At 37.7% G+C, this 25806-nt stretch overlaps 1 protein-coding gene across 3 annotated transcripts in view; it reads left to right on the top strand.

The window, feature by feature from the left end:
* LOC124165067 overlaps nt 1–25806 on the top strand; it is a 231315-nt gene that overhangs the window by 150300 nt on the left and 55209 nt on the right. The window contains exon 1 of one of the 3 annotated variants that reach the window (XM_046542323.1): nt 6566–6836. The exons of 1 other annotated variant lie outside the window; for it this stretch is intronic. In XM_046542323.1, coding sequence (XP_046398279.1) covers nt 6811–6836 — 26 coding nt within the window. In that variant the 5' untranslated portion in view covers nt 6566–6810. Of the gene's footprint in view, nt 1–6565; nt 6837–25806 lie in introns of those variants that run through there. One more of the 3 variants, XM_046542321.1, reaches the window with a different exon arrangement.

Below are 25806 nucleotides of genomic sequence, written 5' to 3'. Positions count from 1 at the left end.
TTTAATGTTTATTTGAGAAGGATGTATTTTGCTCTCTAATATTATTCTAAAGCCTGAATCACACGATTGTTTTCGCTAAGAATGATAGCTTTAGCGATAGGTTTTGAGGGATCAGAGCAGTGATTGCTCGACCATATCATTTTCTGAATCATACGGTCATTCCCACCATCCCTTTCCCCATCGTTTGTTCCGTCACTTTGGGTACTTACAACTGTCATTTATTTAATTTAAAGCCAAGCGTGGTATTACAGTCGCTATTGGCGGTCGTGCGTTCTGTTTGGCTGAGGGACAGTGCCAGCTATTATTTCAGCAACGGAAAAAGGGATGTGCCGAGTGATGGAAAAAGGGATGGGAATTCCATCCCTCAAGCCATCGCGGAAAGTGAACCTGTGAAACGGTCATTTTTCCGCTATCATTGGAGCGATTGCTAGATCTGTCCCTCGAAAGGGATGGAAAAAGTGACCGTGTGATTCAGGCTTAACCAGGGACAAATATATACCTTAGCGTTAGGAAAGTATAAGTCATATCAACTTTTAACCAGTGGATAACAATATAAGTACCGTTATCAGTTAACATGTGGATCTCGCTGCTAAACATAAACCTAGTTCTCTCTCCTGTCGATATCTATTCCCATATATCCTACCACTTCCCGGAATAGGCCTCTTAGAAAGCTGTCTATATTTCCTTGACCTCGGCAGTCGTTCGTCTGTCAATAATTAGCTGTCGGAAATAAATATCCCTGATATCGCCTGGGATCAGATAAAATTCTGATTAGTTTTTTGATAGAAGGGTAAATATTTATGTTTTCGTGGAGATAATTTTCCTCTTTTATTACTTTCTGGGAAGGTGATTGATTGACTTATCTCGTGCATGATTTTTATCTAATTTTCAATTTCAGTTTTTGAAAAAATAATTTACGAGTGCAGTAGATTTGTATTGTCTTAAATGCGTGCGCACCACTATAATGTATCCATATTTATTACTTTTCGGTTATACTATGCTCTCCGAGGTTTGGTTGACAGAGCCAGCTATTTTCTCTAAGGGTGAACTGTGACTGACAACTATTACTGGATTTGTATCTTTGTATTTTTATTAAGTGACTGTCCTTCAATGTTTTTGTTACCAGAGGAAAAACGTCAGTTGTTCTGTTGTATTCTTATAAGAAATTTCATTAATTTTATTCGTAGAGGGTAAAATATATTTTTATTCATTTATTTGTAACGGTTTTATGAATCCAACTTTTTATCTTTGTGATTATGTTTATGAATTCAAAATTATGTCATATTTTTTTTTCGTTTTTTGATTTTGGATGTTGTTCCATTATATTTATACTAAACAGAATATTGTGAAAGGAAAACGTTAAAACCGTTAAATTCTTTAAGGATACACAAACAGTCTACGGATGTCCCTTAAACTTCATGCATTCGATTTCATTATACGTTGATTATCACTGGCAAACTGCTCACATGTACAATATCCTTATGCGAAAACCCTTGTTTTTCTTATTGTCCACCTTCCCTCATTATTGTCTACCTTGAAGTAAGAGTTAAATGTTGGCAGAGCGATGCCGCAAAAATAGCCATTAAAGAGGAGACATATGGCTTCTTCGAAGGATTCTCTGAGCAAACCGACCTTCAGCCTAGAACGAGCGGGCTTAGTTGGTGTATTGCAACGTGCCTCTAGCTAATGTTGCGAATTAATCGTAATGAGAGTTTTTATTTTATGGTGAAAGTAGGTATCTGCCGTTAGTTGTCTATTTATTGGTTTTTATAACGTACGATATGTTTTAATTATGCTAATTTATTTTTGCTCTTATTTATCTTTAGGAATTGTATCCATGTTGAGAAAAATACAAAATTTCTGTTTTATCAATATTTATGCCTGTGGAAATGGGAAATACTAAGGTCGAAAAGGGAAATACTTAATGGCAAGGTCGACTTTTGCTGCTTTCTCAATTACCCTTTCTCATTGCCAAATCACTAATGTTATAGCGCTTAAAATCCCTTAAAACAACTCATTTTCTCCATTAAAAAGTAATTATTCTCTATGTTATGACGATTTTTACCAGTGGAAATAGAAAATATTAACCATTTAACGATTTATGTTATTATTGTTATTTTTACATGGGGTATGTTTGAATTTTTATTTTTCAAGGAGTTGATTTTTGGATTAAAAGAAAGACTACTGCTGCTCCTTTGATCGGATTCCCTGGTATAAATTGAAATTAATAAATGTTTGGAAGAATATTAAAGGACACTGACGTTACCATCTTCGAATTTTCGAAGCCTTTCGCCGACATGCTACTCCATCCATTGATTTCAGCCATCGGAGGTCGATTGGAGTAATAGCTTTACCAACAAGCACTCTCACCACTTCGCTCGGAATGTAATGTTTTCATCCGGTTCTGCTCGGCTCCAGCATCGGACGTATCCTCGCTTTACGATGGGCTAAAAATAAAGAATCCGGATTGTAGCTGGATTACGCAATCCGCGCTTTGCCTGCCGGGAACCGGGGTGGCCGAACTTTGCCCCTTCGGGTGGCCAATAAACCTTCAGACGCCAGTGAGCTTATTGTCCCGCTTCCCGCCGCGTATCGTTCGCAAAAACCAACGCGTCCGCCAAACGTCACCGCTTAATTTCACTGGGACGATCTCAATTGTCCCTGAAAAATAGTTCTAGTAAGATACCGTGCTTGACGGTTTTATCGTTTCAAACAAGGGGACTGCTGAGAGGAGGTCAATTCCATACCATTGAACGTTGCTTTCTGTTGCCACTTCGGTCGCATTTTAATGTTTTCAAAAATGGTGATGAGTGCAATGCGGTCCACTTTTTTCCCAATATTTTGCTATATGATGTTTGTGATTGCGAGTAATAGCATTGGAAATTTATGAATTCGATAGATTACATAATCATGTATATAAAATTGTTTACATCCCTACTTATACTGTATTTCCCGGTGAAAGTCGGATCACTTAGTCCGTCAGCGACGCGAGTGGCGACTTTTGTAACCCAATTTAAATGCGCGGTGGGTGACAACAGATTTAGAGGTAGAATTGAGGATTCTCTTTTGTTATATTCGTGGTTTCAAATATGATCCGCATGGTACAAATCTCATTCGGCCTATGGGCCCGGAATTTGTTTATGTAGACAATGGGATGGCTTGGTTAATTGTAACTTTTTGGCTGCCGTATTTTAACACGTTCCTTGGTAAAATAATTGTATTATTTCTCGAATATCTTCCGTATGAGGTCCGTAGAACTGAAGGGTTACAAGTGTAATTTTTATAGTTTTGGATATAAGTGTGGATAATGGTTGGGTGGGGTACACAATTTTGCTGTTGCAAAGGCATAGAAGTGAATCAGCGGTAAGTATATTTATATGATAGAAATTTTTAAATAAATTTGCAATTCATAAGCTTGAATGGGAATGAAATAAAAATATTGCATTGAACTTAAATGAGGAAAATTTGCGAAAAACCCATTTTATGGCTTGCTCAATTTATAATTCGATTATATATTGTCAGGTGTTTTCAGTAGTCAGATGTGTTACGTATGAAAATGTTAAAGATTTTAGTGGCTCTTTTCTTTATTTTCTAGTGACTGGATGCTCCATATTTGTTATATGTTTAAATAGGTTCCAATTAGAATAGCCATCGCTTATATCCGAAATTATAAAAGTTGTACTTGCACTTCATAGCTTCGTGGGCCCTTATAGTGTTGAATGGTGTAACTCTTTTGACAGCTACTTCCTGCACAGCTCTGATTTGAGTTATTTTCTTTTTATCTTGAATGAAGACCTATAAAATCAGGTATCTCGTCTTTTCCCCAGGTTAATATGCGGCCACCCACAGGTATACTTTGCACGTTTCTTTGGCTTTCTGTGTTGGTGCATATGTGATATTGATATTTTCTTATCCTTTTTGTTAAAATTTCTTTTGGGTAATAAGTTTTTAATGAGATGGTGTGCAGATATCTGTACGTATTACTCCATTATTCCCTTTTTTAAATTTTATTTACTAATTTCTCACTCGATATCATCACACCACTCATCATTCTGGTGCGTTTACTATAAGAAACATAATTTTCCTGGATTTTCGCTTTTTGCTCGCGGAAATTACCTGCTTTTCGTGAATTATTTTTTAGGAAAGCTATAAGATGCATGCATTCATAAATAATATTTACTAATGATGACTTCTTGAACTTGGTTAATTCGTGAGATTGTGTAGGAATCGAACAAAAATATGTACCATTGAACTTAGAGAGACAAGATGTGCGAAAAATTCATTTTATGGTGTGCGTAATTCACAATTGAATTATATGTTGAAGCTATGTCCAAATTTTCCATATTATATGTTATGTCCAAAGTGATGGCATAAATTTATGAACGTTGATCTCTATTCTGGCCATAGTTCATGTTGTTATGATTATCTTTACGCACTTAATGGTTATCTACTAAAGGCCGTATCACACTAGCGATTGCGACCGCCGCCGCTGCGACCGCGATTTCGGCTGCGGCTGCGACTGCACCCCATCACACATTGCGGCCGACTCCACGATCGCGCATGCGCACGTATGAACGTTTCTGCTTGTGGCTTGTTTGTTTACGAAAGCCCAAAGAATAGATAGAGAGGAGCAATTGTTGAAAATGTTCCTAAAATATGTTAAAACGTACTTCATTTTCATTCACCTGTGTACTCGGGTGCAATATCCAATATACTGGGCTTCCATCTTCACTTTAAAAATCCGAAATTATCTCAGCGTTATCTTATAACCTTCTTGAACTTCCCTCGCTACGGTTACCAAAACAAACAAACACGTCTGCCGCAAGCGCGCGAGATTGAAATGGAGCGCCGAAGAATAGCCGGTCGGCTATTCTTCGGAGTCGCAGTCGCAGCGTCGACTACCTCGCTCTGATTGGTCGACGGGCCAGTCGCGGTCGCAGCCGCAGCGCCGGCCGCAGTCGCTAGTGTGATACGGCCTTAACCTTTATCTATCGTTTTATTGAAATCCAAGCATTGGGAGTTAAAGGTCTCCGATTCGTTTTACTCTTTGATTATAAATAATCAAATTGAAGCCCATCTGATAGTAATTGCATTTCTCAATAGTTTTTATTTTCGAAACCACTCCATAATTGTGTGTCGTAGATATGGCTTACAGTCAAGTTCTTGATTTCGATGAGTAATTATGTATTTACTGTCATACATAGGCTCTTAAGGAATATAATATTCTAATATTCCATTTTTGAAATTGGAACTTTTTCTTGCCTAAAGGTAAATTTCATCTTTATTCCTCGATCTGAGTGATGAAACTGCCATTTTTGGCTGCCGGCTAAATTTAATTTTTTTCTGGTTTATTTTTTCACATGTGTACACGACAACATAAAACATCCTTGTGTCGTTATCTTTAAACGATTATTGAAAAATTGTTTCCCCTACAAAGTGGGCACACATTGGCACTAAATTAAATGGTACAACTAACTTGTAGGCAAATTAAAGGAGCTAGGTAATTTACACCTAATTCATTTATTTCCTGCACCGTGGAGAGAGGTTTCCGTACGGAAATTTTCTATAGTGAGATTTTTCATCGATTTTGAAAGTTATTGCGAAAACACATGAAAAATTAATGTTTTTAATGAATATATAATATTTGTTGTAAATATTTATCATGGTTGTGTTTTTCAATGTCTTAGTTTGAGGAGAATCACTACTGTTAGTCTTATATATTGCAATGATCAGGAGGCCTTATATTGTAAATATATATATAATTTATATATAATAATATAATTAGACATTTCATCATGCTATAGTGTAAAATTTACATTATATTATAATTTGGTTAATGAATACCTACCTAGGGACAAGGGTTTAGTACTATTATGCTATTTTTATTGGCTACATGTGTGTATGTTAGCATTGATATATCATTTATGTACAATGTAAAATTATCTTTGTACCAATATTTAACTTCATTTTTTCGTATGAAGATTTTCACAGCTTCTTTTATCAATTCAATCAAGAGAATGGTAACGCTCCCAGTAGGAGGAGTGAAACGTTTAGTGAAAATGTTACCTACACAGTAATACCCGAGAACCACCGCCAACAATATTTAACTTCATTCATTCGTTTAAAATTTATAGAAATTTGTAAACATTGATTTTCTCGTCGTCAAATATTCGTGCAAGGTTGAACACACGACCCGCTGGTATTAAATGGATGCCAAAACTCTGTTCAAGTTCATCCGGATGATTATAGATGCTGTGGGACTCTATCTAGATGTTTTGCCTGTTGTGATCAGATTCTCTGCGAGAATGAGACGGGAGAGCATAAAAATATCTTCAAAAATAAAGATGATGATTATCTACCAAGGTTTTCATGGCGTGGCGATATGGCTCTTTCCACGTCCCAACAACCCATCCCAATCCCTTCCCCACTCCACGGTTTTGCCCCTTCCCCTATGCCACACAAACTCCCTCCCCTCCGAGCGTGCACCCTCCGCGGGTTCCCCCCCACCCCCCGCCTCAACTCCCCTCCTCGTATCTGGCGGGCGTCCTCCGCTACCGTGTCCGATGCTGTTTCAGTCGCGCACTGCGATGCCAACCGTATGGGTTTCCGCGAGCGTTCATCGCTTCTCGCTTCGTGTTCCCTCATCTTCGCCGCCATGAGGCCGCGACCCATTTCCGTGTCGGAGTCTTCTCGTGCGTGATGATCACGCCTTATCGTCTGCGCTAAAGCTTCCTAGAGTGCCCAAGACGTTTCTTCTGGTCTGCATTAGGATTTCAATAGCGGAAGTCGCGCAGAGAGCCACTGGCAGCCATGGTGTGGAAGCCGAGAGCTACTAGGTAAGGTTTTTTCATCTCGTTTTGTGTGTGTTGGAGGTGAAGTCATGCGTTGCTACGGTGGAGTTTGTTTTGCTTGCTGTCGCGTAGCAATGGTAAATAATATAATTTTTAGTTTTTTCCCGGCGAACTATTGCAGTGATAAATAAATTTAAATAAGCGGAAAAATTACACTTCTATTCGTGTTTTCTTTGCCTTATGTACTTTATATTACTTCGATAGGATTTTTTGTTTTTCAGTCTCGTATAGATGATATAAAGATCATTTCTACGGTAAAGCATTGCTGAGTTATTTACGGTTTTCTCGCGCTTCGCGTGCAACTTGGTGAAACGAAGGGGATATTTGTTTATTTACAGTCTCATAGCCGTTGTCGACGGAGTAAATATAATTTTTTCTTACCGCATCGTAGAGTTATCGTGATTTCACCCGAGTGTTGTTCACTACAAGTACAGCATTATGCGTAGGTTTTATACTTGGGTAATTTTTCTCGTGATTTACCAAATTATTGCATTCCTTATGAGCAAAAGTTACTTTTACATGAGAAATTTTGCAACTGAAATTTAGTTAAGAAATTCGATTTTTTTCATCCAGTCACACTGAAATTTCAGAATATTACAAACTGTTGGCGGAGCGATACTGTACGAGCTATTTAATACATGCTTGAACTCGAAACAGTAGCTACCAAACGCTGACTTAGAAGCAAGTTTGTCTAGTATTCAAAAAGTTAATTTGTTTTCAGCGCCGGTCGGCGAGCTTTTTATTTTAGTTTTTAACCTCTACAGAGTTGGACATTAGCTTTTCGACTCTTGCTTGGTACCTTACTTATTATTTCATTTATGAATACGTATCCAACTGTCTCCGCTCTTAGGTTTTAAAATTTTCGTATTAATTTGTATGATTAATTTTTACGTATTATTAAAAGTTTCAATTCGCTGGACAGTATTCAAATACGATTTTAAAAATTGAATTATATGTGAGATCTCCTTGTGCCTTTTTCCATACTGTAAGAGTGAGGTCTTTTCGTTGTTATTGGCACCCTTACAACTGCGGAAGCGAATGAGGATTAGGAGCTACCTGGACGGGTACTACACTCCATGCATACTGGATTACGAACCTACATGCGAATGCGAACGTGGTAAATATATTTTAGATACCGCAGAGAGATAGTTGCAAGACTATTAACTGGATTACGGAGTAGGCGGTGGTATTTTCAAGATAAATACCCTTAAAATAACAAATTTTTATTTCGTTTTTGGACCATTAAAATAAGAGAAAAATTCCATTAAGACGTGAAATTACCTTCCACCTAAATATACCTAAATCGCGGATAGTGTGCTCACTTGCCCTTTGTTTACACTGTACACTCAACACGTGGATTCTCCCTCGATCTGAGGGCTGAATTTGGAGACCTTCGGAAAGTTCCTCAGCGAAATCATTTATACGGAACTCAGCTGTTTGATATTGACTAATAATCGTCTAAATTAGTGTAACTTACAGGAATTTAAAATCTTTCATTGGGGTTTTCAGCAATGATGGAGGTATAACTGACTTTTTAATGGAGTTATAAGCTTTTTTCTACTCTGACTTTAATTAAAGTGACTAACATAGTCCTTTGGGCAAAACAAACTGTATTAACGTAGAAAATACTGGGGAGTACTGGCTAATATTTGATTTTTCTATAGCTCTTTCCACAGGCCCTACGTAACCGTCACAAAGCCATCAATGGATTTAAATACTGCGGAATAAAGCCTCGCTGGCAACAACTTAATTTGGTGTACCTTGTCTTACTATCACTCAGATCTATGAGTGCAATATTGTACGAATCTCATATTAGACATTAGTCATGAAATTTTTTTCAATCGAAAATTTTTATTTATTGTCATCGTCATCATGAAAAGAGGGATAATTAGTAGAATTCTCGATATTTTGTATAAATTTTATAAATCATCGCTTAATTTCCTTGCTACTGGCAAGGCTTACGAGAAATTTTTGTTTTCCTCAGCTAATGACAATTCCAGGTCGAGGTACGCCGCCGTATGTTTTTGTGAACTAGCAGATGCTCTTCTCAAGTTTTCCTCCCAAGTTTTTTTCCCCCTCTAAATATGGTATTTTGTGCTCAACACTTCAGTTCATTTACACCATGAGCGAAGGGTAGGGAAGTATGGATGGAGAGAAACCTGGCGTCTGCATTAGCCTGAGCTGAACGAATAGGGTTGAAAGGATTACGGCTTGACTTCCCGTCCGACAGACGGAATGCTGGCTTTGAAGAGAGCAATGAAGCAGGGATCGGTTTTTTTCTGAATAATCTCCACCACCGCCGGGATATGAACCCCGATCCACTGGGTGAGAGGCCGAAACTCAACCCTTCACACGTACCCAATCCCTCGAACGCCTAGTTAAGGCTAGTTAGGTTGTTGTGAACGAAGTGTAAGCTGCTCCTCGAAAGTTTTGATGTTGCTGGGATCGGGTCGCCTCTGAATTATCTCCGGGATATGAGCCCTGACCCACACTATTGCCACCACATCAACCCTATCCTCTCGAGCGTCAAGTTAAGTTTTGAGGTACGAAACTTAACATTTCCTCATTAACTTTTTCTTTTTAAACGGGTTTTCTTAAATTGCATCGATGAAACAGAGTGTTTGTCTGTTTCATGGATGGAATCTTGTAATTGATTTTAAACCCACTTCCCATTGTAACGGCTTGAAATTTTGTACACTTGCTTGCTATTGAGAATAATGCAATATTAAATAATCAGACATTTTAAATGTAATTGCATCGCGCTACAAGTAATTAAGTTAATTTCTATGCTGAAAATTTGTTTTAAATCTTTGCTTTAATCGGTTACATGATTCATCACTAGAAAGTGTAAAATAAATATAAATAATTAAATATTTAAAAACGTAGTCTTTCCAAAAACTGTACAAAAAATGCGTTGGAAAGTTAAAAGAATGTGTTTCGATCGCTTTTTAATCTTATTTTATTTTTATCTCCTGTTTGTTGCGTTCACCAAGGCCCAAAAATGGCTGGTGACCTAACGCCTTCCTTGTTGGCGCGGTTGTGATGGCTTTGAGGGTCGTATCGTGGATGTAGATGAGACTGGGTTTGGCCTCAGAAGCCAGCCTCCCTCTACACCCCCCCCTTTCCTCTCTTTCCCCTCCAAACCCATACTCACCCTCCGGAAGCGTAGTCAAGGCTCTTAACCCCATGGCGTTTTCGACAAAGCAGCTGTTTCACCGTGTAGTTTGCTTTCGTTGCAAATGGATGTCTCGTGAGGTCACCTAATCCTTCCTTGGTTTAGATTCTCGTGATTGCGTTTGTTTAACGCTTGTGTTGTTTCCCGCACGTGGGTGGCAGACGTTTTCCTAAGGAGTGTTTTTTTATAAGGATAAAAAAAATTAAATGCCTGTTAATTTGTAAATTCTCCCGTTTGAGAAAAAAAAACTGCTTCCCTATTGATGTTTGGTCAACAGACTCCTAAAAAGAAGTCATCACTATTAGTGGCCATTAATTAATTATTACATTTCATGCAACATAATTTCAACAACGGTATGCCAATACGTAATTTCATTAATTATATTTTATGGGTTTAAACGGTTGCTCTCTTTTTGTCTTCGACTACTATCAATTATTATTTTTTTAAAGATTAATAATCAAATTCCTATTCCATTACTGAATAGTCAAATCTGCCTAAATTAAACATGTTTATCTGTTAAAATATCCAATCTTTTTAAACTGATAGTCAGATACACAAAAATAGAATTATGATAATTCTATTTTTCGGTTTTTTTTTTTTTTGCGTTCGCGTTTTAAGTCACCTAAGGCATTCCCATTGTCGTGTATTCATGGCCTGCTAACAATGGCAATAATCGAAGAATTGAGTTATGTTGTGGACTCAATGAATGCAGCCGGAAATATTTGGACATTATTAGAAATACCATTTTAAAATGTTTCTTAGCTTTTAATTTCGCTCGCGATGGAGCAACGATAAATCTTTATCTGAGCGTTACAGGAGATTATGATAGTCGAGCGCTAAAGGTGGCTGGATTTTGCCTCCAATTGTCTCATGCAATTTTATATCGGTTACCGGGATCGTTATTGTTCATTGTTGTCATTTTTAACCCAGCAAATCCTGATTGTCAAGACCTATTGAAAATCATCAAGTCACATTTTCTCTCACTATCTGTTAAAAAGCTTCTTCGAGATAAAGGTAGTTTCGCAATTTTTGATTGGGTTTAATCTGGTGAATATCTTTTTTTTCAAGATTTTTATTTATTTTCATCGTCATTGTCAAAGGAAGGAGATCGTTCCATATTTCTTTCGGATTTACTTTTGCTTAACTCTTCGTGCCAAATAGAAAATTTGTCATTATATGGCTATGATGTATTCTTTCCCCGTGAGTATCGATTTTCTGATTTGTTATCGATGGGAAATAAATATTTCTTCGTATTGTCATACGTATTAATTTTATTACTTTATATTTTAAAAATTTCTTAGTGTCTTGGCGCCAATGTAGTCTGTCCTGCGGGAAGCCAAGCCCATTATCCTCGTGCTTTCGATAAGTATAGCTGAGGATAATAATTGTTGCTTATAATTGCAGGAAAAATGTGTAGCATAAATGAAAAATGCGACTACCGGAAAATATCTCGCACCTTGAAAAAAAAACGACGAACTGCTAACCTTGGGTTTTTAACCTTCAAGGTAATCATCGTATATTATACTGGTAAATTAGACGTTCTAAATGAGGCCAGTGTGCAAATACATCCTTGTTTCCCGCGCTGTCATTTTCTTCATCCATTTATAGTCTCGATACGGAGAAATAATCTCGCGCGCATAACCTTCGTAGCTTTCTCGTGCTGCTTGCTTAACTTTCGAGTAGAACTTATCCCCACTAAACTTCCTCTCTCTCTCTCTCCTCTCAAGTACAGATCTTGGTGCATTACTAATGCAGTTGCGTCGCGTCAAAGGTATTTGTCTGACCGACACTGTGTCTTCGCCGCTGGCGATAAAGGATTGACCTCGTCACTCGTTAAAAAACTCCGAAAAAATCAACCTTGCTCCAAAAATGCCGGCGAGAATTTCGTGAGTGCCGGGACTGAGACTAGTGCTTGTCCCCAGGCGCTTTCGGAAAAATTGACTTCCCTTTGGAAGTTAATGACGAGTTTTTATTATATTTGGAAACGTGTCAACCTACTATCGGCGCAAAAAAGGTAGAACGCTGAACTTTAAGCATTTGTGTTAAATCTGCCGAAGCTCCATTGGGTCGTGTAATATATCGTTTCACTCATTGTTTATTCGACTACAACAACGGATTATTAAGTATTGTTTAAACGTAAAGTTTTAGCATCTGCGGTCGCAAGAGTGAAGAAAAACACGCGAAAAACTGTGACAACGGCGAAACGGTCATCTTATTCAGCGGTTGTCGTCTTCGCGAGGTGAAGAAGACCGTATTGGCTAAACGTTAATATTTTCACGGGCAAAGTATTTGATTGGTGTACTTCATTGTTTTTTTATAGAGAGAGACATCTTTGCATTACAAATAGCCTTTTAAAATTAAATTTTTTCCCATTCTTTGATTTTTTTGAATAACCTAAATTTAGATTTCAATTTACGAGATGTGGAATATTACATGAATATCGAAGTTACTTATGCTTTATTGAAAAAAATTTCAAAATTTTCCATGTTAGGAAATGTTGATATTGTTCCTCTTACTTTAAATAAACCAAAAAGACGAAAATCGCCCCGCTGGAATGCACCCTACCATAACGGCGATTTTCGTCTGTGCGATTTATTTTAAGTTAGAGGAACAATATCAACATTTCCCCATACGAAAAGTACGTCTGCCTAGTAGCGTCGCCGAATACAATGCGCGCGAAACGGCAACAGATGTAACGCTTAGCCGCCATTTCGCTCACGAGTACTAAGAAAGACGGAAATACTTTTTTTTTAAATCCTTTTAGCCATCAAATTATCCTAATCGGAAAGAAAGAAAATAAATAGCGGTCCATTTTTTGCTATCAAAATTTATCGGTATAAACACAGATCGGTTAAACTCTTCTTTGCCACGTGACTGTGTATCGGTAAGTTATTTGGTGAAGGCCGTCATTTGTGCGTAAGGGTGATGAGAAACCTGGCGTGAGCTTCGGGATACAGCTTATTTGCTCCTGTAAACGATGTGTCACTTAATTGGAAATTTCAAAGCATGCCCTCCGTTTTGTGATCTACCGACTATCGTAAAACAACGGGTTTTTCACGTAACATGTCTTTGAAATTAAAAGTACCCTTATTGTTTATATGGCGATAGTTGTCTTGGAGATGCGTCTAGATATAATGTACCCTTTTAGCACCGAAGTAATTATCGAAGTAGTTTTCATGAGATAGCCGTTGAGTTAAAGGATTATTTACATCGAGTCGAGAATATGTATTTTTTACGCCCCGTTGCCGATTTACATTGCCATGAAATACGCGAAGCACCTGAAGAGGTATTTTCCCCGGGTTTATGACATTGATCGTTACAAATTGAATTATAAGAATGATTCTTGCGGTTATTCGTGGGAATATTATGGTTTTCACGTTCCCCTCGTCCTTTTCCGTCTGCATCTGGCGCCAGTGCATTCTGATTTAATATTCTTCGGTGAGACTTCCTCTCATTTCAGTCAGTCATGCGTCGTATTTATGTTTGCCAGGCGAGGTCAGAGAGCAATAAGTTAATATCATCTTACAAGGACTCACACACGACCGTGACCTAAAAATCTTGCGCGTCCCTGCAAAGTATAAAACTTTGATCTTTTCTCGTGGAGATCGCGTTTACATTACTCACTATATCCTTTTCTCTATAACTTAATCTTCTCCCAACACATTTAAGAGTGGATTGAGGTGTACTTCGTAAGTACTCTTATTCTATGACAATTTGGTAAACACTTTTACTATCGAGTGACCGCCCTATTTGTTACTTGATGGATTCTCTTCAGTGAGATTTGCTCTTGTGTTACTTAGGCCTTTGTTCCTAGAGTATGCTCTTGCGAATCGTGCTAATATGTATTTATTTGGATTGAAGTGGGACTTCACAGCATTACGCTTCATTTAAATGAATGGAAAATAGGTGCAACTTTGAAAATTTTTCCCCGCATCGTATTATTCAAGATGAATTGCGATGTATTTATATATGATTGTATACTTCAGGCCTTAAAACTTTAAAATGCTCCGTTCTCATATTGAACTTTTTAAAATTTTCTCATGTAAAATTAATTTTCAAGTTCCGATCTGGCTTCAACTGAGTTCAACACAGCGGGGCATGGTATAGCTTCGAAACCATCTACCATCCCTTGTTCCCTACGGAAGAAGCATCCACATGTCTATGGAAGATCCCCAGGTTGCGTTTTATGTGCTGCTTTCCGTGCATGACGTCATGTTCGCTTTTAGGAGTAGCCGTCGGGACAACTTTCTCCGCTGAGGGCGTCCGATACGTGCCTTTGAGGATGGGGGCCGGTGGAGGGGAATGACACCAGGGTGACGTCGTGCTGTGCGGATAGTAATGGAAAAAAAAACTTTTTTTCACATTAACATTTTAAAAATTCGAATATTTTTGTTCGTTAAAAAGTATTTTTCATGAAAAAAAAAACTATTTTAATTTTTTTCCTTTGCTGCGTTTAGTTTAACCTGGAAAGGCATAATTTTTAGTTATTTATGTTTACAATACGGTAAAACTGCCCGAGCACTAAAACTGATACATTAAAAAAAAACATACACGGATATGAAAAAATTTTATCTCGCCATCTTAAATAACGTTTACCTAACTTTTGGCTTTAAAATTCTACTACTGGCGATAACTGTCATCGCCTTTCGAAGAGTGTCATAAGTCTATAATCTCCGATGGAAATTGTAAACTTAATTACCTAAATCCTGAAATAATGGTCATTGAACGACTGTGGGAGTCAACTACCTCAATATACATTCGGGAAATAAAAAAATTTCAATGATTAGTCTTACATAATATCAGAGAGTAAGTATATTCTTACTCTATGATAATATCTTAGAACACACCATAAGTTTTTAAGATTGATCGTCATCGTCAGACAATAAATAATCACTCGTTAAAACCCGTATCGTGGTTTATTTTTTTGAATGCAATCTCAAAAAGTTTGATATTCTGACCAATTATTGTGAAAATGTGCTGTGGCATTAATTGAATTGAGGAGGATAATTATTTACTTTGTAGATAATATTTGTTTACAGTCAGTTGTTGAACGTGTCTTATAGCTGGTGCATGGCCCTGGGATCCCATGGCAAATATTTCGATCGTAGCGATACTTTTCGGTAGACAACCAACAACAAGAATTCGATGCAATGGCAGCTATTGGCAATTAAAGGCAGCTTCGTATCATGAAGGGCCATCACCATCAATCATATTCGTTCAATCAATTGAAGTTTCGAACACGCCCACACTTTTCATTAAGGGGCCATCCATTAATATATATAGAGGCGAAACCATTAATATATATATGTGTATTTAACCTCTCGCATTGATTGATGGGTCACTATTCGGCCTTAAATTTAAAGCAATATAATAAATTACAGTAACCTGGCCTTCGAGATGAAACCGCGTCGAGTTGTCACGATTTACAAACTTTGCCGACGTTTCGAAGGCGATGCAGCCCTTCATCTTCTAGTCATACAGGGCGAACAACCCATAATCGCTTGGTGTGCGATGAAACCAATCTTCGGGTTAAATAATTGATTTATTCCTACTGGCTCATAAAGGTCGATACTCTTAAATGTGATATTAATTCAGGTTCAAAATTGACTTGAAAATCAATGATATCATCGATCTCATAAGCATTAAAAAAAATAAAAGTAGGAAGCTGGATGCACTCAGCGGCAGATTGTTTTCGGCTGATAAATTAAACGTGTTTCGAGATTATCGATTGCACTCACCTCCACTTACGGATTGTATGATTTCGAACTAACGATAGCGATTCAGTGGGTTTTATTAGCTCATCCACCAATTTATACGAAACGATTCATTTACGCATTATGGGGACCTGTGTCTATAATGGTCCCTGGAAAATAAATTTAATCACTTTTTTTGTCCTCTTGTGTTCCTCTATAATTACGCGATAATTTTTTATATAATGAATGTAAATAATAACAGATAAAACAAGTGATAGCTATTTGGAAAAATATGGAAAAGCTAGAAAAAGCAAAAGATACTTTTACTATACGATGTATTGAGAAAAACTATTGTGAACCGAATTTGTGTTCTTCATTAGCATCGCCGAGCGTTGAGATTGTGTTCATTTTCTATGTAACCATGGTGCGAAACCCGGATCTTGCCAAATATTATACTTTCAGTATTTTTCAGTATTAAAAAGTCTTTTTTCCGTAATTATTATTCTGATCACGGTAACGCCTGGTGCCTTGACACATTCGTACGCCTATTGAGGCTGCTTGCTGGGCATTTTGTAAGTGTGAATTCATAGATAGATGTTTTTATTCGAGCGAGATTGAGTCTGTAAGCAGGGATGCCGACTTCCAAAAAATATTGGAAGGCCCAAACCGGGGGTCTTGCCCCGGAAAATTTTTGTAAGTAGTGAGTTCTAAGTTTTTTAAGCATTTTAGAAGAGTCATATGATCAACATTAGAACCTTGATAACTCGAATCTCGATATCTGGACACTCCGGGGAAAATCCACAAGCCTGGCACATTTTTCCCACACACCCAAAACGAATTTTTGAGGGGGCTCGGGCCCCCTATGGCCCCATGGAGTCGGCACCACCTAACCCCTCGTTATAGTCATCGCAAAAATATATTTAAAAAGGTTAACAAACATTTTACAGTAGAAAAATATGCAATTACAATAGGTATCTATTCACTGTTAGTGAAATGTCAAACCGGATAAACAAGAAACTGAGGATGAAAGGATAAAATTTCACTTGTATGTGTGAAAATTCTGTGCAAAAAATATTTCTGTTTGTGGGGAAAAACATGAGGACAAAGAAGTAAAAATCCCACTGCAGGTAAACCCGTACACTAGAAGGGGGCGCGAAAATCCTGCGAAAACCTTACAGTGCGTAATTTACATGGCTGGCATACGCCTTATTCTCCCAAGCGATGCATTTGGGAATGGCGCGCCTACACTATACCGTAAGCATGCATCCTTAGGATCCCTTTTCTTACCCCCACCAATATTACCCCCTCTCTGCGGACTTCTCCCAACCCCTAAGATCTCCCCTCCCTCCCGAACCCCCGTGCCTTACTTTCTCTCTGTCTTTCGCGGGCGCTCACTCGTTGTGAAACCGATTTTTGAGGCCATCGCGAATTCGGATCCTCCCTTACCCCCTCCCCGAAACCCCTCCCCGAAATGCAGCCAAAATACCGCCTTGCCCCTTCTCCCATCCTTTCCCTCTCTCGCTCCGACTCGGCTAGCCGTGGATCGCGATGAATGCGCGTTTTGATGGTCATATGTTTTCGTCTCTTGTCGAGACGTCATGCTGTAGTATCTGAATGATGGGATTTTCAAGCATTTTAAAAGTTTGCGAAGACATCTTCGGAGGCTTTATACCAAGGTGATAGCGCTGTGCTGTTTTTTAAAATCAGTCTTTCGCAACGAGATGTGGTATGTGAGATAAACTGATATCCAGCATGGCGTCTTTTTGTGTATGAAAACACGAGTTTGAACATTTTTCTGACCTTTATCACCCTACATAAGGTCTTTGCTGTTCTACGTTTTGGAGAGCATACGTGTGTATTTGTATCCATGTTTTAAGTTTGATAAACCAAATATATCGCTGCTGAAATCCCTGAGAAAATAGTGAAAATTGGAGTGTGTAGGACACCTCTCTCTGTCTTAGATTTTTATTCTACCAACTACTCTGTGTAAAACTTCCCTTTATATGTTGGCTCGCAACGGAACTAAAGGTGGAAAATTCGGTAATATAATTTCAATGTTCTATATCCTCGTTACCCTTCTGCTAAGTTTCTAAATTGTTGAGAGAACTTTGAGACCACGTTGGAAATGAAAAGGGAGCAGGAGAAGAGGAACTCAGTAGATATTATAATGCGGTTGTGTACTTATGAACATATTATCTTTACAATCGTCCTTTCGATACTGAGAATTAAGTGAACCAGATAACGGAATCACTGTGTACTTGAATCTTATCTTCATACGATCAGATATAATAGCAATATAGCCTTTTTAACGTTATGACTACACCACTAACGTTGTTATAACGATATATGTATCACATGGAAATTTTACAAATCATATTCCTTTTTTTTTTAATTTTGTTCAAGATAACTTCAATTCCATTGTTTTTATTTACTGTGTCATTACTTACATATTCCTACTTTATATTATTTATGTTTCAACAATGAATATTAAAAAAAGAGGATCCTCAAGTCGGCCTCTAAATGTGTTGTCACCCACCGCGCATTCAAATGGATTTACAGAAGTCGCCACTCGCGTCGCTGACGGACAAATTGATCCGAGTTTCGCGGGGAATCAAGGTACATGAGGTAAACTGAAATTTACAGTCATGATGACGTTATTTATCTAATTCATAACTCCTCAATGCTATTCCTAGCATTTGCAAACGCCATACTGCAAAATATCGGAAAAAAGTGTATCACATTGCACTCATCACTACGCCGCGGACATTTTTGAAAGCCTATTGAAATACGACCGTAGTGGCAACACAAATCAGCCTTCTATGGGATGGAATTGGGCCTCCTCTATGCAATCCCCCTTGGTCTCAAACTTTCGGTGTTTTCTCACGGTATAGTGAACTTTTGAAGGTCGCCATCACGTTTGTGAATTGGATCAGGAAGACACGCGGATCTTTTTTGGGGGAGATTTGTTTTTGCGTCAAGTGGGCGTAGTATATAATTGGCCACTTCCTTACTGGTATTTTGCCTGGCTATATTTGTAACATCCGTGTCAGTGGACTCTTTAATCTTATCTTTTTTCTTAATATCACCGCCTTTGGTTTTCGGTGCACCCTTCTTCCTCCGCCAGTGACTTGAGTATCTCTGGGCGCGTCGTCATACAACATGTGGATTCTACGCCGGGGAAAAAATTTTTCAGGATTTTTTGATTAAATCACCATTGTGGCATAATTCAGGATTATTCTGAACGATAGATGGAAACTTCGTATTTATTCAATTACAAATCCAAAATCAATAGGCTTGAAAACCAATGAAAAGAGTTTGTTTAAAAACTAAAAAAAATGAGTTTTATTTTTTAAATAATTTGTGATATCAATTTAATTTAATGTATTTAATAATCAGTTATCTTACGATGCCGAGATTGTAAAGGAAGCGGGTTGTATCAATATGTGCCCCTATTTTCTTGTCGCTTTTAAGATTAATGACCAGGAAAACTAGAATGGCAAAAATAACCGTGATGACTTATCCTATTCACAAGTTTCCTGAAGATATAGACATGGACGGTTATCGGCACTCTTTAGCCAGTAGGAAACATTAGGCGGACTTACCTACCATTTTCCACTACCCATCATTGGCTTACTATTCCATGTATTAATATTATCTGAGGAAAGTTGAAGGCAAAAGTCACTCATCAAACAACATTGTTTACATATTGAGGGCGTGGATCGTCTCTCGAAGCAAGGTCATCCTGGTTAGAGGGAAAAATGATACCATATACTTAGGTACGCCTTCCTGATACTTCGATCATCCAAAGATAACGTTCCGTGATTGCTTCGAAGATAAAAAGTAATCGTTATCGTGTGTTTTAAACAGCGCTCACACAGACCATTATCTCTCCAAAGATTTTAGCTCTTATAGGTTCTTTAGTTCATATAGGTTGCTGTGTTGACCAAATGATATAGGTTTACGTATTATTTTATATTTTTGTCTTCTATCCTTCATCCATCTATGCATATCTGGAAGCGAAAGTCAAATTAAAATGGTTGTCTTCCTTTGTTGCACTGGTATAGTGAAATTGATAATTAAGTCATCCACAATCATCGAAGTTTTGTCCTCGAAGAAGCATATTTCTCCTGAGATGTTCGTCACAATTTAGAAACTTATAGAAAGGCTAATGTTTTTGCATTGTAAAACAGTGGATTAAGTTTAGAATACGATCCTGTGATGTGTATTGGCTTGAAGATAAAATAACTTCCAAATAAAGCGCTTGCGTAAACACTTATTTTTAGTTTAAGTATCATTTGATGAAACAAAGGTCCCTTTCTCAATGAAATTATATAGTAATAAGTATACAAATTCCAGGATTTGAAAATCATCTTGTTCTTCGTAAATTATATTCAAAGTCGGTCTATAATTTTGTCATTCTTTAGGCATGGTAATGTTTGATACGTTTGTCTAGGTTTCTTGCGATAATGTTTTCACCCGAATGTTTAAGTATTTAATAACTTCATAGTTTCACTCCCTTGCATCATGGATTGTGTATACTGAAAAGTTTTCCGACGTCTGCTTTTAGGGGATGTTGTCAGCGAGAGAATATTTTAATTCGTGGTATAAAATCGAGACAACTATTTCCCCTGCATTAAAAAAGCGAACCGTTTTCGAAATTTTCGACGACGTTATGTTCACTGCGCTAAGAGGCAGAATAGTCTGTCAAAACCATGTCGTCAATTTGCAGTTTCAGTGATGAAATAGTTATTGATACGTGAATTTGAAGCTACATTCATCATGTTTACGCATAGAATACATGTCGCGTCGTTGGTTCTTGTAAAAAACAGCCTAAATGTTCACTATCTTATGTCACCATTGCCTTTTATACTATTTTTCCCCTTAATTTTTATTTTAGTCAGGACCTCACGTCTTAACATTTCTGTCCATACACCGTGTTCGCGTTTGGCGTCCAGAAACTTCGCTGGTGGCTTACTCACGAGACATTTTTACCTTATTTCGTAAGATTTTTTTTTGCTATTCATGGAAGAGTCCTTTTGTGTCAGATTTGAATAATTTGGAGGAAGTAAGAATGGTTGAGGCGTCGAAGGACCGATGTCTCTTCCGCTGCTACGGACGTGACATCGGCGAAGACCGTTTCAGAGAAAATTGATGGTTGGAGGTTATGGCTTCCGCGTATTAGATTAGATGAGGCCCCTGTACGCTCCTGGCATCATAAAAAACAGAAGTCAATAGGGATTCGTTCAGCATATGCGATGTGTTGATAACCATTGTTGTGTCCATCCTCCGTTTTGGTGGCTGTCTTTGATTAGGCCTCGTAGGGGACTACGTGAGAAGCCGACAGCGTGTGGGGGGTCGGGATACAGTGTAGGATGGGGCGGCATGAGTATCCGCAGCGAATTTATCTTCAAATTCTGCGAGGGGTGGGTTTGGGGGGGGGGGGCTGCAGAGAGGGGCGTTCTCTCGTGTAAATTTTTAAAAATTAACATTTTTTTACGTTTTTTGGAGCCAGAAATTTCGTTTTTATTCTTAAAAACAGATTACATAAGTTAAAAAATAGACATGAATGGATACAAAAACTATTAAACTAATAAAAATTAAAAATGTTTGACAACGTTTGGGTGGGGTCAGGACCCCTTGGATCCGACACTGATGAGTACCATGTGCTCTTCCATGGGGCCAAGCTCACGGGGGTAGTGATGGAAAATTCAATTTTGATTAAAATCGAGAATCTTTCTCTTTAACATGGGTGATATAAAATAATTTTCTAAAGTTGTCATGAAATTGTGTCTTTAAAGAGGAAAAGCTTTGTAAATAGCGGTATGAAATAGTGTAGCGCTGATGTAAAACTGGTACATGTATATTTTTTTGTTAATTTTCTATTTGTAGGGTAACTTTTGGTTATCCCCACGCTAATATTTATCTTTAGGGTAACCTAAAGCTTCCTTCAATTGTTTAAAATGTGGTGAAAATACCGTTCTTAAGGGAAGTTATACATTATTATTATTATTATTTTGCCTAGCCATAATGATGGCTGCATTAAGGAGGCTTTCCGTGCTAGAATAGCATATTTTGAGTAAGAGAATACGCATTTTTGTATAGATTCTTAAAGCGATATCAGTTTTAATATACGGAAATTGTTGATGTATTCTAGAATACATTTTTGCCTTGAAAAATTATAGTATCGTGTTCGTCACGCCTAAGCTTATATTAAATCAGTAAGTTAGCTCGTAACCGGAGTACTTATTGCGTCAGTTACTAATAGGTGCTGTAATAGAAGTCCAATCATGTCTTCTCTTTATTTGTGAAGCTATTCATTACACTAGTAATTTTTTCTGTTGCATATTCTGCTCATAAATTGCATTGTCGTTAAAAAAATTTCATGTCACCGTAAGTGGTGTATAATGATCGTAAATGCTGCTAAAGTATTATTAGTACTGAATTCGAATGTTATGTTTATAACGCTGACGCTTAAAATTGTATTTACTGGTTTATTTGGACTTGTTTAATCAGTCACTTCTCAAATCACTAAATGATTCATGTGGTAACTTCCTTAGAATTGCCGTTATTGCAAACCGCGGATGTTTAAATTGCCCATGCATGTCTTTTCCTGGGTTTATATTTTGCTTATGCTTGTGATTTCTCTTTCCAGGTATGTGTGGCTACTGAGTGACATCTTTTACACGAGAATAATGCTCTACTGGGGTGAGTCAAGCTCTCCGCTAGTAAATTTGCTAGATTTTTTTCCTACGGCGATAAATATGTAATTAGATGGCTCCGTAGAATTTTTCCGACCTAACAATTTAAATAAATTATTAAATGATTATACGTACGAGAAAATTTGTTTTTTTCCGGTAAGTAACTTCGTGTTTGACGATTATTTTCAAAATTAAATTGCGTGATGTAAATGTAGCTTCATAGGTTCTTTATAATATTTGTAATTTTGCAGTATCCTTGTGTTAAGCAGGTTTCTGCACGATTATTCGAGACCCTCACTCGTCATATTTTCCCAACATATTGATGCCTTTATGACGCAAGTCACATAGGGCTCTGAATCTTTTTTCCATGTATAGGAATTGAAGTATCACATTAAAATAAGTTACGTATTTCAAATGTCAAAGTTAACTTCGGTGGTCAAAGAAATGGCAGAGAAATGAAAAAAATATGGTATTCCATCAGTTGAAGTTGTTGGTTGGGGGATGATTTTTTAATAACCTGGAATGGAATACCTGATAATGAAGTACAGTTGAGTAGTTTAAAAGTACTCATGAAACTGAAGGCCTGGTTACATACGCATTGATGTGTAAATGTGCGAACGCGTGAATGAACACGAAAATTCACCCTGTAACCACCGAAAGAAAATAGAATCTGTTCTAATATGGTTCATGCATTCGCACATGTTCCGTTCCGGTCCACCAAAATCATTCATGAATTAATACTTGTACGTGTTAATGCACCGTGTAACCAGGCCTTTCGAGAGTGAAGGAGATGGAAATGCGAGTGAGTATATCGATAAAAATTTAGGGGCATTAATTGTAAAATGGGGTCCTAACATTAATGACATGGAGAATAAATGGGGAATCATTTGATGGGAGGAGGAATAGTTGTCATGGAGAACTGGGGAGGGTATTCGTTTCGTATTGGAGACAATGCCAATGAGTATCATTGTCTGTAATGAGACGAAGTTGGCAATGTTAAGGCGCCATGCCTTCTTTAAGAGGACGGACGGTTGGAGACGAGACGTGCGTGACATAATAGACACGCAAAAGTTTGATCGAGTCCACGACCCTTACTTTGTATGGAAAAGACGCCACCAGTGAATCAGAGAGATAAATCCATTCTTCCTCCATCTGGGGGATGTATCATCGGCTGTCATGCGTTGATGACTTTGCATTAACTACGTCATCCAATGACGGTTACGACTCGCGAGGAGTGAGCATGTAGTATGAAATGGGCTCGGAGAGACATCCCATCAATTTTAGTTGGTGAATAAACAAATTTGGCTTATGTAACTTTCGACGATACGGAGTTGTGTTTCTTCCATTTTCGCAGCACGGGTATGGTATGTGAAGATTTTAGCGTGTAACTGTTTCTTTTACTGTTTAAGTTGTCGATCATCATTGGCTATTTTCGTACCTATTACAGTCTGTTGGTCCGATGATCATAATTTTTAGTGTCTTGAGAATTTGGCGGTTCCATTGATCTCCGACTATCGGCTTGTGTATCTACCGATTTGATCGATAGATTTTTCTTCCTCATAGGAAAATCTACTAAAATTGGTAGCATACTAATTGCGTAAGCTTGTTTTCGCTGATGGTAGGACCTGCCCGCCTTGTGACGGTGCAGGATTCCTCGTCCCCTCCCTTCCTCCCCCGTCCTTCCCCTGGAGGCGTCGTCGGGCTCTCATCGCGGCGGCGCCTCCTTTCCTTGCTCCTTCCCGTCCTTCCCCTTCTGGTGGCAGAGGAGAAAAGCTGATCGCTTATAGTCCCTGCCCCAGGAGTGTACCCCGCGAGCCCGTCCTAAGGGTTTCGTTCCCACTATCGGCTTGTGTGTACTAGTCGAGTTGATATCCGTAAACCTGAGATATTGTTTATATATTTAGCAGAAGTTATTGACCGATAATAATTTTTAACGCTGATGAAGTTTATGCAGGTATGAAATCGATTAAAATCATGGCAAATGAGTATTTAAAGTGTTATATTTTTTTATTATTGTTGGCGTATTATCGTATGAGCTATTCTTCCTCAAACCAGAAATTGAATTGGAAGTATTGAAATTTGGAGGCGGGAATTAAATAAAATTACTAGAAGTACCTCTTACTCTTTCTTGATGAGTACATGGTAAATCTTAATTAGGCAATTTCAAGAAATTGCTGGAGTATACATGCCTATACAGTTGGTACGATCGATTAAATGAATTTTTAGCGAATGATTTTTAAGGGTGTATGAAAATGCGAATATCCTGAATGACTGAAAATTGTTTCTTTGATAGATTTTCTTTTGGCTAAAATAGGCTGCTTACCAGATAGTGTTGATTAGAAATGGCGAATCATTGATTTCCAAGGTCCGATTCCAGTGTTGCGTTGGTGACTTGTTTTGATATTGAATTACGACGCGCGTCCACGGTCGGCGTTCCAAAAATAAGTCCCGAGGGCCGTCATAGTTCTCCCGTTGGTTGCAGTGCCTGACGTTCTTAATTCGTTGATGTGATCAGTTGTCATGCTCTCGACTAGCTGAACTAGCCAAGAATTTGTAGCACTAATACGATTCGTGTATGGAAGTGTACTCTTTGGCTTTACTAACGCGCCACTGCAGTTTTCGAGCTATGATAGTCTATTCTGTGACAGGGTTGCACTGTTTTCCTCCACCCGGAATTCAGTTGTTGGATAGAAGATATTTCGTGCAAAAAATCATACTCTAAACGTACTCAGTTGAGAGGAGATTTTACTATGGGACTGGCTAGTCATTAATCAGAGGATTATTTCATGATATAACTTCATTAAGGTAGATCATACAAGTGCCGTAACATGCATGCGATTTCGATTAGGTATAATGGATATAATTTATTTTTTTCGAATGATTTTTAATAGTGTGTTAAAATGTGCGCTCATTAATTTGCATCTTTCCAATAAGGACGAAAGTCAGTATACTTAGATTTTTCCCTCGTTTGTTCTCATCGTTTTACGCTTGGTAAATATAACATTTTTCACTTTGCATTTTTATGTTGTTTTTTTAAGTACACTTATAAGTCTCTTTGTACTAATTTGAAGTCATTTAATTTCAAGAGTAACTTGACACTGTAATACTGTGCAAATATTCCTTGTATTACGAGGGGTTTGATAGAAGATAGGACTTTTCATTCCCAATCTCGCTCAATAAAGACGAATTATTATTATTATTATTTAATTTCGATTTATTTGATAAAAAACTCAATATAACAGATATTTTTCCATCGTTTATGACAATTAATAATATAGATTCCCCAACAGAAGAAAATATTAACTCCTAAAAAATAAAACGGGTCACAGTTCAGCTTTTTAGTAGTCATTGTCGTGAATCATTTTTCAAACCATGTCAGTTTTTTTCGC

Source organism: Ischnura elegans, chromosome 9, assembly GCF_921293095.1.
Source record: "Ischnura elegans chromosome 9, ioIscEleg1.1, whole genome shotgun sequence".
NCBI classification, from domain to species: Eukaryota; Metazoa; Arthropoda; class Insecta; order Odonata; family Coenagrionidae; genus Ischnura; species Ischnura elegans.
This window is presented reverse-complemented; position numbering and strand designations above follow the sequence as displayed.